At 33.9% G+C, this 14,439-nt stretch overlaps 1 protein-coding gene across 1 annotated transcript; it reads left to right on the forward strand.

Annotated features, from left to right (window-relative positions):
• Positions 1 to 763: 763 nt before the first annotated feature.
• Positions 764 to 9,218, forward strand: ari-2 (E3 ubiquitin-protein ligase ari-2). Its single transcript, XM_028182978.2, has 8 exons — positions 764 to 1,787; positions 2,060 to 2,303; positions 3,336 to 3,511; positions 3,903 to 4,088; positions 5,058 to 5,243; positions 5,778 to 5,894; positions 6,782 to 6,934; positions 8,931 to 9,218. Exons 1-8 carry the CDS (start codon positions 1,566 to 1,568, stop codon positions 9,099 to 9,101), a joined length of 1,455 nt encoding a protein of 484 aa, XP_028038779.1. The 5' UTR covers positions 764 to 1,565; the 3' UTR covers positions 9,102 to 9,218.
• The last annotated feature ends 5,221 nt before the right edge of the window (positions 9,219 to 14,439 follow it).

The following is a 14,439-nucleotide window of genomic DNA, read 5'->3' on the forward strand; positions in this document are numbered from 1 at the left end:
TCATTTTTGTCAAATACCAACATGATCTAAACTGAATTTTCCTGCTGTTTTTTCCGTGTTTGAACCTATTAAATGTATTGCAAAGAGGTTTGTAGAGCCTAGCTTTAAGACTAGTTCTAGTTGAAGTCAAACGTACTAAGTGCTTAATAAAAATTCTGTCAATGAGCGACAATGGTTCGATAAATCCTACTTATCGCCAAGCTGAACAGATTGAACCCAAGGGTAGTAGATTTCAGGGGCTAGAAGCTTCAAAGCCCTATTGGTTAAATTGTATTTCGTTTTGACGATAGATTACTGGCAAGCTCAATGTTTTGCAGCAAGGATACCCTTTTATACTAATATTTGGAGGTCGGACCGGTTGATTACATTTTGCATGAACGTTGTCAGAGCAAAGAAGAACCTGGTGGGATCCGTTATCAACCAATTTAAAGTACGATTTCCAAGGAATATCACAAAAATTAATTGACGTAATGTTTCTCTCTGTATTCGATTTACTTATTGGGACAAATACCAAAATCTGGAGTGCTTATGTTCAGAGCACACTAGTTATTCCTTGCGCAGATACATAAATAATACGATTAATATATAAGATGCAGTGTTAAGTAAAGTACAATATATGGAAATATACCTAGACTAATAATTACAGTCTTTAGATCGCAGTTAGCAAAAATAAATTATATAGGGAGTAGATACTATAGTAGATACTAGAGACTTGATTACTTGCTTGATACTTGATTGACTTGTATAGCCTGTGGTTTTACACAAAACAGGAAATGCTTAGACTTTTTGGCGGGAACGCGAGGAGTGAAGTTGTGTGATTTGTTTTATTTTGTCTATTTAGTGTTTCTTCAGGTTTAAATGTGTAATAATGGTGGTTTATTAACTGTTTAAGATCTGTGAAAGTTCACAAATGTGGGAAAATGAAACAAAGCTGCTGGACGTAACTTCTCGGGTTCCTCCAAAAAGTCCACTGAAAAAATCTCAGTAAATGACCACCAGTTTACTGCGATTATATTTCATCCCATATCATCTCATTTCATTAAATTTCATCCCAGTTGATTAATGTCTCAAATTAATCATCTTCATTTCATTTCACTCCATATTATCATTTTTCATAAAATTAAGAAAATAAAGTAAAATAAGACATGACTTAAAGGTCTTAGATACCAGGTCATAAAATCTCTTAAAAAAAAAAAGGAAATGCTTAGATACCTAATTTTACTGTACCTATTTTATTATTATAACATCTAGATTAATGAAGTCAAACCGCTATTAATTTTAAACCTTAGATCATTAATTTATGGTCTAACACAAAATCTTAATTGTGAAAAAAAATCAAGTACCTACTTGAGAATAATTGGTTTGTTTGTACCTAGTTCCTTTTAAAGTATTGCTCATCATTTTGACAAGTGGAAGATCAATTCAATTCGTATTTCGTAGAGTGTACTTATATGATACAAATACGAATACATACTATATATAGTGTGTTAAAGTGTTTCTAAAAGGTAGAAGACCAAAACACATTATTTCGTAGTAAAAAAACATCGTAAGAACCAAACTACAAAATGTCTGCGGAGTCTGATATGGAATATTCTGACAATGACGGCGATGATTATGATTACTACGGTGAACACGAAGATTGTGATATGGAAGTAGCCGATCGCACTAAGTCAGATCCTGAGTATTTTGTGTTTTCTTGTCTGAAAGTTGAAGAAGTGGAAAAATTACTCAACGAATCTATTGAATTACTTAGTAACAGCCTTCAGATAACACCATCACTCGCCAAGGTATTCCCAATTTCAGTGTAAAGCATTCTTTACATATATAAAACAAGACTAATTGTTACTCATCATGTACACAAAGTCATCGTTCTTAAAGTGGTTATTTTCACTACCAAACCAACCTTGACAATTGAACGAATATTAGACCACATTATTATACCCCCTGCTGTGATTTTATTGTGTAGGTACCTTGAAAATTTCCTAAAGTTACTGATTTTGATTAATCCATTTTAAGGGTTTCTATGATACAAAATTGTAACAAATATGCTGATTTTCAGGTAGCACTACATGCATATGAATGGAATGCTCAAGAAATAATTAACAAATATAAAGAAAATGCAAATGAAGTGTTGGTTTTCAGTAGGGTGAAGCCACAAGTGCCTTCACAAAGTATATCAAGCAGATCAAGTTGTGCTGTTTGTGCCAGCACACCTCAACTGCACAAGTATAGTGCACTAGCATGTGGACATTATTTTTGCAATGACTGTTGGGCAATGCATTTTGAAGTCCAAATAATGCAAGGTGAGTTTTAAGATAATGCTAAAATCTGTTTTAAAACATTTATTTTTAAGGGATTGTAGAGGATAGCAATCCTAGAACATAACATATTTGAAAGATGCCTGAATCTCACTTACAAAATTTTCAAGAAAATGTTACATATCGGCGCTTGAAAGGCAAATGGGACTAAGCAACAATGCGTGAACTTTACACTAGACTAATTTAAAGTTGAAACACCTGAAAAAAATCTATTTTAACGAATCTAGCTGTAGGATTGAAATTATTGTAATAGACCTAGACCTATGAAGTCGTCGTGGCCTAAAGGATAAGACGTCCGGTGCATTCGTATGTAGCGATGCAACGGTGTTCGAATCCCGCAGGCGGGTACCAATTTTTGTAATGAAATACGTACTCAACAAATGTTCACGATTGACTTCCACGGTGAAGGAATAACATCGTGCAGTAAAAATCAAACCCGCAAAATTATAATTTGCGTAATTACTGGTGGTAGGACCTCTTGTGAGTCCGCACGGGTAGGTACCACCGCCCCGCCTATTTCTGCCGTGAAGCAGTAATGCGTTTTGGTTTGAAGGGTGGGGCAGCCGTTGTGACTATACTGAGACCTTAGAACTATATCTCAAGGTGTGTGGCGCATTACGTTGTAGATGTCTATGGGCTCCAGTAACCACTTAACACCAGGTGGGCTGTGAGGTTGTCCACACACATAAGCAATAAAAAATAAATAAAAAAAATATATATAATTTTTTTGCGCATCAAATATGGTTATTGCCTATCATTTATGTACAAAGCAGTTATTGTCGCTTAGTCACGTTTGCCTTTCAAGTGTTGATATGTACAAATTCTAAACAATAACATTTTGACTGACGGTCTACTGGATAATTTTACCTACTTTATGCAAGATCATCCTTATGTCATTAATTTCGAAGAATGTTGCAGTGTTACAAATGACATTAATTTTACAGTATTTGGGATTTTGAAATAATAAATGAAAAATATTAAATAACGAATTTTTTTGTACTCCATTTTAAATTTTAGGAGTCTCAAATACAATACGCTGCATGGCTCAAAACTGTGAGGTCAGAGCTCCAGAGGACTTTGTTCTGTCACATGTTACTAAACCAGCATTAAGGGACCGATACCAACAATTCATGTTTAAAGATCATGTTAAATCTCACCCACAACTTAGATTCTGCCCTGGTCCTAACTGTCAGGTTTGTTCCATTATTTTATTTAAATCATTGGAATTTTGTGGACAACGTTTTTTATAAATCTAATTTTTTGAGGCTATGTATCTCATTGATTAATTGGAATGATAAATCCAAATTTAATACAAAAAAAAAAACTTTTAATAATGTACAACAATACAAGTAGGTACTCAAATTGACAAATTACAATACAGTTTTTATATTATTAATATAATATAATAACTATTTTCATAGCTTTGAGCATTTTATAATACAAAACAATAAAAATCTAACTTGCTTTCTATTTTTAGTATCCTAATTGAAATGAATTTGCCCCAAGAAAGATTGAAATAAAAAAATAATAATGAATATCTCTCAACAAAAATAATACAATAAAACATTTGATTTTTACATTTAGTGGATTTTTCGAGCATTTATTCGCGAAGGAGCACGGCGTGTTGAATGCAAAGGTTGTGAATCATTGACATGCTTCTCATGCGGGGCTCCTCATCACGCTCCTACTGACTGTGCTACAATTCGACAATGGTTAACCAAATGTGCTGATGACTCTGAAACTGCAAACTATATTAGTGCCCACACTAAGGTATGGAAATTTTAGAGATTAAGCAAGAGATTAAAAAAATTTGCCATATGCAAATAATAATTGACTGACTGAGTACTTCCAGACACCAGCGGTTTCTATTTGAGTTCATACAAAAGAAGACTTCAATTGATATTTATGTTCTCATATAGATATAGCTTGAAATCTCTAGGTTTTTATTATCAGGTAGGGTGTGTTGTAAGCTCGTATGAGTATGTAACATCATGCTGCATATTTCTGCAATGAAACAATTATGCGTTCCAGTTTGAATGGAATAGTCAATATAGAAAACAATTGACACTGGCCTTTCGTATCCATGCATTCATCCTATGTTGGGTAGCAGAATATACATTGTGTAGTGTTAATGGACTTTGTAAACCATTTATCTCTAGATGGGCCAAGAACTCTGATCGTTTGGAACCTCTGGGTCTGCGGAGGGACTTTGGTTCTCTTGGACTCTGTATTTTGTACCGTATGTTCCATGGGGAGTGCTCTGAGGAATTGTTCGAGATGATACCGGCATCTTGTTTTTACCATCGCACCGCCCGCCACCGGAGTAGAGTTCATCCATACTACCTGGAGCCACTGCGGTCATCCACAGTGCGTTTCCAGAGATCTTTTTTGCCACATACCATCCGGCTATGGAATGAGCTCCCCTCCACGGTGTTTCCCGAGCGCTATGACATGTCCTTCTTCAAACGAGGCTTGTGGAGAGTATTAAGCGGTAGGCAGCGGCTTGGCTCTGCCCCTGGCATTGCTGAAGGCCATGGGCGACCGTAACCACTCACCATCAGGTGGGCCGTATGCTCGTCTGTCTGCCTACAAAGGCAATAAAAAAAAAAAAAGAAGATCTATCCATGCAATAAAATATAACAGAACTTTGTACTGTATCCTTGGCATTGCTGAAATTCATCAGCTTATTGATTACTAAGAATAAGGAAATGTGCTTAAATAAATCATTACTATGTTTAGGATTGTCCTAAATGCCAAATTTGCATTGAGAAAAATGGGGGATGCAATCACATGCAGTGCGGATCGTGCAGACATGATTTCTGTTGGGTTTGTTTGGGAGATTGGAAAGCTCATGGATCTGAATACTATGAATGTAGTCGGTATAAGGAAGACCCAAATTTGACTACTGATAGCCAACATGCTCAGGTAAGCAATTTATTTGACAGTTAATGGTTTTTAGGAATAATAAAGTATTTTAAAACTTAAATTTTGAAAACATTGGAGGAATGATCTATTACTTTTCGTACTGGATCATGGAAGAAGCTGGAACCAAAAAGTTTTTTAAATAATGCATAGAACTTTGATAAATTAAAAATATTTCTAAATAAAGAAGCCAGACCAATATGCATAAATTCACATTTTTTTTTTATTGCTTAGATGGGTGGACGAGCTCACAGCCCACCTGGTGTTAAGTGGTTGCTGGAGCCCATAGACATCCACAACGCAAATGCGCCACCCACCTTGAGATATAAGTTCTAAGGTCTCAAGTATAGTTACAACGGCTGCCCCACCCTTCAAACTTATATATAATTTGTAAAAATATTGTCGCACATAAATTCTAATACCTCTCCGTTCCTCTAATGAAATTATAATTATAATACATAAGATGATATAATTATGTATGTTTGGCACAGTATTTGAAATATTTAGAGAAGGTATCAATAAATGTTTTTATTACAGGCACGTGAAGCCTTAAAGAAATATTTGCATTATTATGAAAGATGGGAAAATCATGCTCGATCTCTGAAGTTAGAAGAGCAGACATTGGAAAGTCTTAAAAGCAGAATAAACGAAAAGGTTTGCATCTTTACCGAATTTTTCTCGGCTTAGATAATCATAGCAAAGAAGAAAAACGGAATACTGTTTTGTGCTGAAAACTACAATATTGTGGTGTAGTAGTTAAGATACAGGATTTAACGTCTTCAAGACTTGTAATGTAACCAGACAATGCTTTTAATCAAACTTAATTTGATTCACAGCAACATCATGTAGCCCTATAGTGTATGTATATTTTTATATGAAACTGTTAGTACACATAAATACTAGCACAAAAGACGACTGGTACGTATATGTACCATCACCTCCACCAATTCCTTAATATTTTTTGTCATTTAGAAGTCGTGGCCTAAAGGATAAGACGTCCGGTGCGTTTGTATGAAGCGATGCACCGGTGTTCGAATCCCGCAGGCGGGTACCAATTTTTCTAATGAAATACGTACTCAACAAATGTTAACGAATGATTTCCGCGGTGAAGGAATAACATCGTGTAATAAAAATGAAACTCGCAAAATTATAATTTGCGTAATTACTGGTGGCAGGACCTCTTGGGAGTCCACCCGGGTAGGTACCACCACCCCGCCTATTTCCGCCGTGAAGCAGTAATGCGTTTCGGTTCGAAGGGTGGGGTAACCGTTGTAACTATACTGAGACCTTAGAACTTATATCTCGAGGTGGGTGGCGCATTTACGTTGTAGATGTCTATGGGTTCCAGTAACCACTTAACACCAGGTGGGCTGTGAGCTCGTCCATCCATCTAAGCAATAATAAAAAAAGAAATTTTCTAATATTCTAAAAAAAGTCTAAATATTTTTATCTTAAATAAATAATCTTATAATATAATAAAAAAATATTCAAAGGGTTAAGTCAAATAAAAGACACACATTATAAGCATTTTTCTTCTACAGGTTATGGCTGGGGAAGGTACATGGATTGATTGGCAATATCTTTGGGATGCTGCTAAACTTCTCAAGCGCTGTAGATATACTCTTCAATATACCTATCCTTATGCATACTACATGGAGGTTGGTCCTAGAAAAGAATTATTTGAATATCAGCAGGTATGTTTGTTATCTTCACTGGTCATGTAACACTAATATTATTCCTGGTAGGCTCTCACTATCTTTTTCTCTAGATTGAAACTCATAAGTTTGTTGTAGTAATAAATAATAGCAGTATTAGCCTTTACAAGGTAAAGGCACTAGACATGTAACGGGAGAAAGACGTAATAATTTAGTAGAGGATACTACCACAGCGGTTAGAAAAGTGTATCTTGATTTTTTTTTTTTTTTTTATTAGACTCACAATACACATCACAAGCTACATAAAAAACACAAATAAAAAGAAACAAAATCTGGCTTGCAACATAGGTTATGTGCGCACGACAAAACAAGACATATAGTGCTGAATTTGTATAACAACGTTCCTTACCATTATGACAAAACAACACAATAACAAAAACTAATCTAACGAATAATGTAAGGAAAAAAAGAAATTATTCACAATATAGTACATTGAACAATTACATTAACCTACCTATTAATAACGTGGAGGATGCCCTTGAACATTTTTCTAAACGTAACCAATCTACAAGTAAAAATATCTAACTCAGGTGACGACCTTGCCAGTTCGTTATAGGTACGACACATTCGGGTAATGGGATTATAGTAAGATATATTGTTTTTATAAATTAGCAATGCAAACAAATTGTTTTGGTTGACCCTACGAGCACTAAATTTAATGTTTAGTGAAATCTGAGATAACAGTTCAGGCGAATCCAACAGAGAATGAATTATTTTATATAAGTATATCAGATCAGTGCACGTACGTCGATCTTCTAGTGACTGCATGTTATAGTTTAATAGTCTTTGCTCGTATTTAAGTTCAGAGCGGCCTGGTTGTATAAGATAACTTAATAACCTTAAACACTTCATTTGCACACGATCAATAGTGTTAATGTGCACTCTGTAATTAGGGGACCATATTGGACTGCCATATTCCAATACACTTGTCACTAAGCTGAAGTACAGATACAATGATTAATAATAATAATAACGGTTACAGTTACTATCATGTCTGCACTCAAGCTGTGACCTTATCTGGTATACTCCTTTAACATTTAGGACATTGAGGACAACAAACAGTCATAAACTAAGTTTACTTTAGAATGTGTGACTTAAATATTTACACAGCCAATATGATGATCCATAAATAAACAATATTGTATAGTTACCCAGTCCATCTCTTCATGTGCACCAAAAGACTGCTGACATTTTCTAGAATAACATTTTGTCAGACATCATTTTGTTACCACAGCGCTCTGGCTTGTTAAATACATAATAATGAAAACTAAGGTTAAAATTAAAATCCGTGAATAATTTCTATTTTCTATGGTTGAGCTCTTTACAGAGCTTCAAAGACTGGAAGTAGAGAATAATAACACAAATGACTACATTCTATAGCTTGTAATAAAAATGTTTGAAAATTTCAATATTTTATAAAGTCTTTCTGAAGTCACGGTTTTGTGGTCATGTACATGTTCAATGTACTCCTAACGAGTAATAATATGCCTATTGAAATTTTACAGGCATTTGAGACTTGGACTTCATATCTCAAGATAGGTGGTCATTTGTATTTTAAAATGTCTCTCACACTACAAACTGGAATGTATTACTGCCACAAAAATAGGTTTGATAGTGGTATACATATATTGTTGTGATCCCGGTCATCGTTCTCGTCGAACCCGTCGCTTGCGACGAAGGGCTTGACGAGTAAATTAACCCTCAGACACAACCCACTAAGTTTCTCACCCGATCTTCTCAGTTGGTCGCGTTTCCGATCCGGTGGTAGATTCTGCGAAGCACGGCTCTTGCTAGGTTTCGTGTTAGCAATGTCGTCAGGTTTGAGCCCCGTGAGCTCACGTACTAGTTAAGATTACGCTGATATAGCCTCTCGAGGCTTTCAGCTTAAGTAGGGAAAAAAAGCTGTGATTAAACAAATAATTTTTTTTTTTTTGTATTATTTCATTTTGTTTTATATTTCGTGTTCATTTTACAGGCTCAACTTGAAGCTGAGATAGAGAATTTGTCATGGAAGATTGAAAGGGCTGAAACAACCCATAGGGGTGACTTGGAAAATCAAATGGATATAGCAGAAAAAAGGCGGACAACACTACTAAAAGATTTTCTAGAATTTAGTTCAAAGTCAAATAATAGTAGTAAAGTTTAAATATTTGGAACAAAATTGTATTTGCAAGCACATATATATGATTAAGTCAAGATCGAAGTTTTTTTGCCAAAGTGTACCTATTTATTTAAAATAATAAAAATTACATAAATAATAAAATTGCCCATTCAACATTTTTATTTACTGAAAATTAATCTGTTAAATCTTAATATTATTTAAATTATTGAGAACTATTTTTAAAACTTTAATGCCGCATTACTGATCTTGTTATATACTATTTTAATGTTTTTAGTGTCATAAATTTAGTTTTTATGGCCCGTCAGTTCATATTTCTCTTTTGAGTATTTTACTTTTGACCTGAATGAATGAATGAATGAATATGGATACCTTCGATGCACAATATCACTTCTGCATCTTAGTATCACTAAATAGACAAAGACTCCGTTCTCACAGGAGCCCTCTTTAATATCGTGAAAGTGTTCGACAAAATATGGCACAACTGTTTAAATACCTACTACAACATGGGAGTGCCAGTAAGTAGTGTGCTCATCATAGTTCTCATCGAACTTGTCAACGAAAGTGGTGAAGAGTTCGACATGCAACCTAGCCCATAGACACAACCCAATGAGTTTCTAGTCGGATCATGTCACTGGGTCGCGACTCCGATCCGATGGTAGATTCTGCGATGCACTACCCTTGCTAGGGCTAGTGTTATCAAATTCAGGTTGAGTCCGTAAGCTCACCTACCTCTCCGCGTGTACTTGGAATAGTCCTGTAGGCTACCAGCCGATAAGTAGGTACAAGAAATCGAAAAATATGCCTACTTACACAAGGGATTTTTTGGCGGGAACGTGAGGAGTAAAGTTGTGTGAATTCTTTTATTTTGTCTATTTAGTGTTTCTTCAGGTTTAAATGTTTAGTGACGGTGGTTTATTAACTATTTAGTATCTGTGAAAGTGCACAAATGTGGGAAAATAAAACAAAGCGGCTGGACGTAACATCTCGGGATCCTACAAAAAGTCCACTGCCAAAGTATTTTATTTAAAAATATTATAAACAAAATTACTAGTCTGCAATCTTTGACTTTTTTTCGCATAAATTAATCTGTGGCACCCACGAAGCAGTCGATGGCCATTCGAAAAGTTAAAAATCTCAGTACTTATTATTTTTACGCTTATTGCTTCTTCAGGCATAAAACGTCATGTCTATTTTTGCCGACAAGCAGTCATGTGTTCCAGTTTGACGGATGGAACAATCATAACATAATGATAATTGAGATTTCAACCGCATGTCTCAAGGTGGGATTTTTTATTGTCATTTTAGGAATACTGCGGCGTGCGGCCAAATTGTTGGTAAGAAATCACCGTCGCCCATGGACACCAAAAATACCACGAAGACAGCCAAGTCCAAAAAAATTATCGAAGCACACTGTGAATGAAAGTGTGGATGAACTATACTCCGGTGGTTGATCATCTCAAAAAATACTCAGATCATTTGCCATGGAACATACCGTACAAAACAGAAAAAATCCGATGAGCCTCCGTAAGCCCAGAGATTCCAAATAGAGTTGCATTCATGTTTTGATGTCTATGTGGATTCTGGTAACCACTTAAAAGCGAATGAGCCGTGAGCTTATTCATGAGTCACACTCACTCATGGAAAAAATTCTGCAATGGGTTGAAACCAGAATTGCTATTTAGCTCTTTTATAATTCCACTGTCTTAAATCGTGCCTATTAGACTTAAATTTATTTTTATTACGTCTAGTTTAAAGTGATTGCCGAAATAAATAGTGATTTTAAGCCCAGAGTGTCTTGTGGTAAACTTGACCTCATAATGCACTAAAATTGCGATTGCATGGGTAGTTTTCCAATTACAGAGCCTAATGCGACTCAGTGGCACACAATGCCGAATAATTTTGAAGCTTAATTGGAACGTGAATTAGTTTTCAAATGCATCAGCAGAGTGCGCTAAAAACTTTATTACACTTGGCTAAAGAACAATGACAGCTTTCTATACAACATTTTACCTGATATCTATTTAAGGCGTCTTGAAACAAAAAAATACTAAAACGATAGGAATAACATAGCTTAAACTTAATCAGAAATATTTTTGGTATTAGAAAGTCACAAAAAAAAGATATCAACGTGTTTACTTTATAATTTGAGGTTATCTATCAATAAATAGATGTCTCTGATTTTTGTAGGCACGGACTTTAACAAATTGAAAAAATAGGTAAACGATATGTATAAATAACATTTTTAATTTCATTATCATAGATGAACCAAGGATACACCTCTAATAGTACTCGAGTAGGTACCCTTAGCAATTGCAGAGCTACCTAGGTAAGTACATTTACATATTATATAGCTTGTACTTTCGTCTTTGTAAATGTGTAAAAATGTGTGTCAGAGATAGGTACTTTTAACATTTTGAAGGAATTAGTCACATATTTGCGACAAACGAAGGCTTACAAAGCTAATTTACTATAGTAGAATTATTTTGTCCGTGCAGTTTGGGTCATAAAAAATCGGAGCGGTGAAGCGAGTATTTCGCTCTCTCTTCCACTCACGAGCCTTATGGACGGGCATAATCATGCGCATTATATCAGGTGAATGAAGTTAGCCCCTCAAAAAAATTTTTTTTTCCTATTTTATACTTATTTTCTATTAATTCGTTTGTTCATCATTTGTTCATGATTGTTCACTGTTAATAATTGTTTGTTCTGCATTTATTTATTTTTAAAAAATATTTAAAAATATACCTACAAGTTAGCCCCTCTAATGCAATTTTTAATATTTTTTCATCCTTAATGACTCGTAAATATTCATTTTCGATTGTTCTTATATAAAACACGTTTGTTCTCTTTCGAAATTACTCGTTTTTTGTTTAATTTACTATTTTTATTAGTTGAATAAATGTATGCAAAATATGTGTACTGCGCATGCGTCAACTATAATGCCTAAACTTTCTACGCGGTTTTAATCGTGAAAAAAAAACAAATATAAATCCTGAAGGAGAAATTAATTGGTATACAGTTTAATTAAAAAAAAAAAAAAAAATGAAATAATGTGCATTGGCGTTAAGTTAGACCAAATACATTTTTTCCATCCTCCTACTTATCGTTATGAAGGTATAAAAAAGATAGGGAGTTCACATAGGTAATATAAACAAATAAGTAAATATGTTCATTATTTATCTTTCAAGAGATAATATAGGTATACATTATAATAACTTTTTTACACAGTCGAAATTATATTCCTAACATTAGTAAAATAACATTTTAATACGATAGGTAAGAGGATGGAAAAAATGTATTTGGTCTAACTTAACGCCAATGCACATTATTTCATTTATTTATTTTTTAATTAAACTGTATACCAATTAATTGCTCCTTCAGAATTTATATTTGTTTTTTTTTTCACGATTAAAACCGCGTAGAAAGTTTAGGCATTATAGTTGACGCATGCGCAGTACACATATTTTGCATACATTTATTCAACTAATAAAAATAGTAAATTAAACAAAAAACGAGTAATTTCGAAAGAGAACAAACGTGTTTTATGTAAGAACAATCGAAAATGAATATTTACGAGTCATTAAGGATGAAAAAATATTAAAAATTGCATTAGAGGGGCTAACTTGTAGGTATATTTTTAAATATTTTTTTAAAATAAATAAATGCAGAACAAACAATTATTAACAGTGAACAATCATGAACAAATGATGAACAAACGAATTAACAGAAAATAAGTATAAAATAGGAAAAAAAAATTTTTTTGAGGGGCTAACTTCATTCACCTCATTATATCAGTTGTCATACTGCTAAAATCATTGTCATCTGCAGTGCTGCCATTACTATTACATATTTAGTTATTTGATTAAGTACTAATTGTAACAAAGGATAATTAATATTATTATTTTCATTTTAAATACTTTATGAATATTATTCATTATCAAAAAATATTGCTTTTTTGTGCCAATAGTATAAATGCCATCCTTTACAAATGTATTAAACCGGAAGTACACAAAAATCGGATTAAAAGCTTATTAAATTATCATTTTTTCGTGGCTTTGCCACGTAAATCTAACATCGTATAAAAAACGAGCAAATAAAATGATGAAGTTTCGTTTATGTCTTAATCTAAGACGCCTTTTAAAACATTCAGGTAAAAAATTGCCATTGTTCTTTAGTCGACTGAATTCAGAAGCAAATTTAGAAGCTTCTGATTACACTGTTCTAAATTCAGTTACTGAATCAATTGTTAATTTAAACGCGACGAAGTAGGACGTGTCGTGTGTGTAAGAGGATGGCCCCAGTATTGTCTAGACAACAAAAAAATGGCCTTGGTGTAGCCCTCGCTGTCGGCTCAATTGAAACGAAAAAAAAGAATAGAAAAAAGAAGAATACGGGTAAAGAAATATTTATTGCTGCGCGGAAAGTTAGCAAATATGAAGATTATGAGTGATTTAGAACCAGCAGACTTCAGAAATTATCCACGAATGGATTCGAGATCGTTTGACCTAATGTTAAACCTGGTGACACCGTTTATTCAGAAGCAGGATACTATTCTACGAGATAGTACAAGTCCAAAAGAAAGATTGGTTAACATTAGGATTTCTTGCAACAGGAAATTCGTATCAAGATTTAAAATTTAGTTCTTTAATATCCCAACCCCTGCTGACAAAAATTGTCCCTGAAACATGTCGGGCTATTTATAAATGTCTGGCACATTAAATAAAGGTGACTGAAATAAATACTTTTTTTATTCGGGAGTAAAAAACAAACTAAAACGTCCTCACGCACTGAGAGCTATGGGACAACTGAAAGCGGTAAGTAACTAAATGCGATTACACCTTCCTAAATGCGTTTCTAATTAGGCTTCTAAATGATTTAGTCAGTCAGAAACCATCCTTGCCACTGAACTTAGTAGGCTAACTTACTGAATGCTATTACACTTCACTGAATTCAGTAGCGACTGAATTTAGTCGACTAAATTTAGCCAAGTGTAATAAGCCTTTAAGGCAGTGTTGAAAAAAATTCATGGAGTTAGCAACCTCATTAATGTATAACTATTGTGGTAAACAATAATAATTGGTTGAAAACTATTTACGGTTATTTTAAGTAATTTGGATTTTGATTATTTCATTACCATTTTTTTACGTTTTTTACGTAATTTTTTTTAAATGAGATCCAAGAAAAGTATATACTCTTTAATTGAATCATCTTATCCAGATGATAGTGATGACGATGATTTATCGAGTGCTCCGAGTTCAAATCAATCAATTATTTCATTATCAAGTGATATATTTATTGAAAATATATATGATAATGAAACAAATGAGTTATTTGAGCTATTAATAAAATATCTGATGACAGG

The sequence above is a fragment of the Bombyx mandarina genome, chromosome 05 (genome assembly GCF_030267445.1).
Source record: "Bombyx mandarina strain Sakado chromosome 05, ASM3026744v2".
Classification (NCBI taxonomy): domain Eukaryota; kingdom Metazoa; phylum Arthropoda; class Insecta; order Lepidoptera; family Bombycidae; genus Bombyx; species Bombyx mandarina.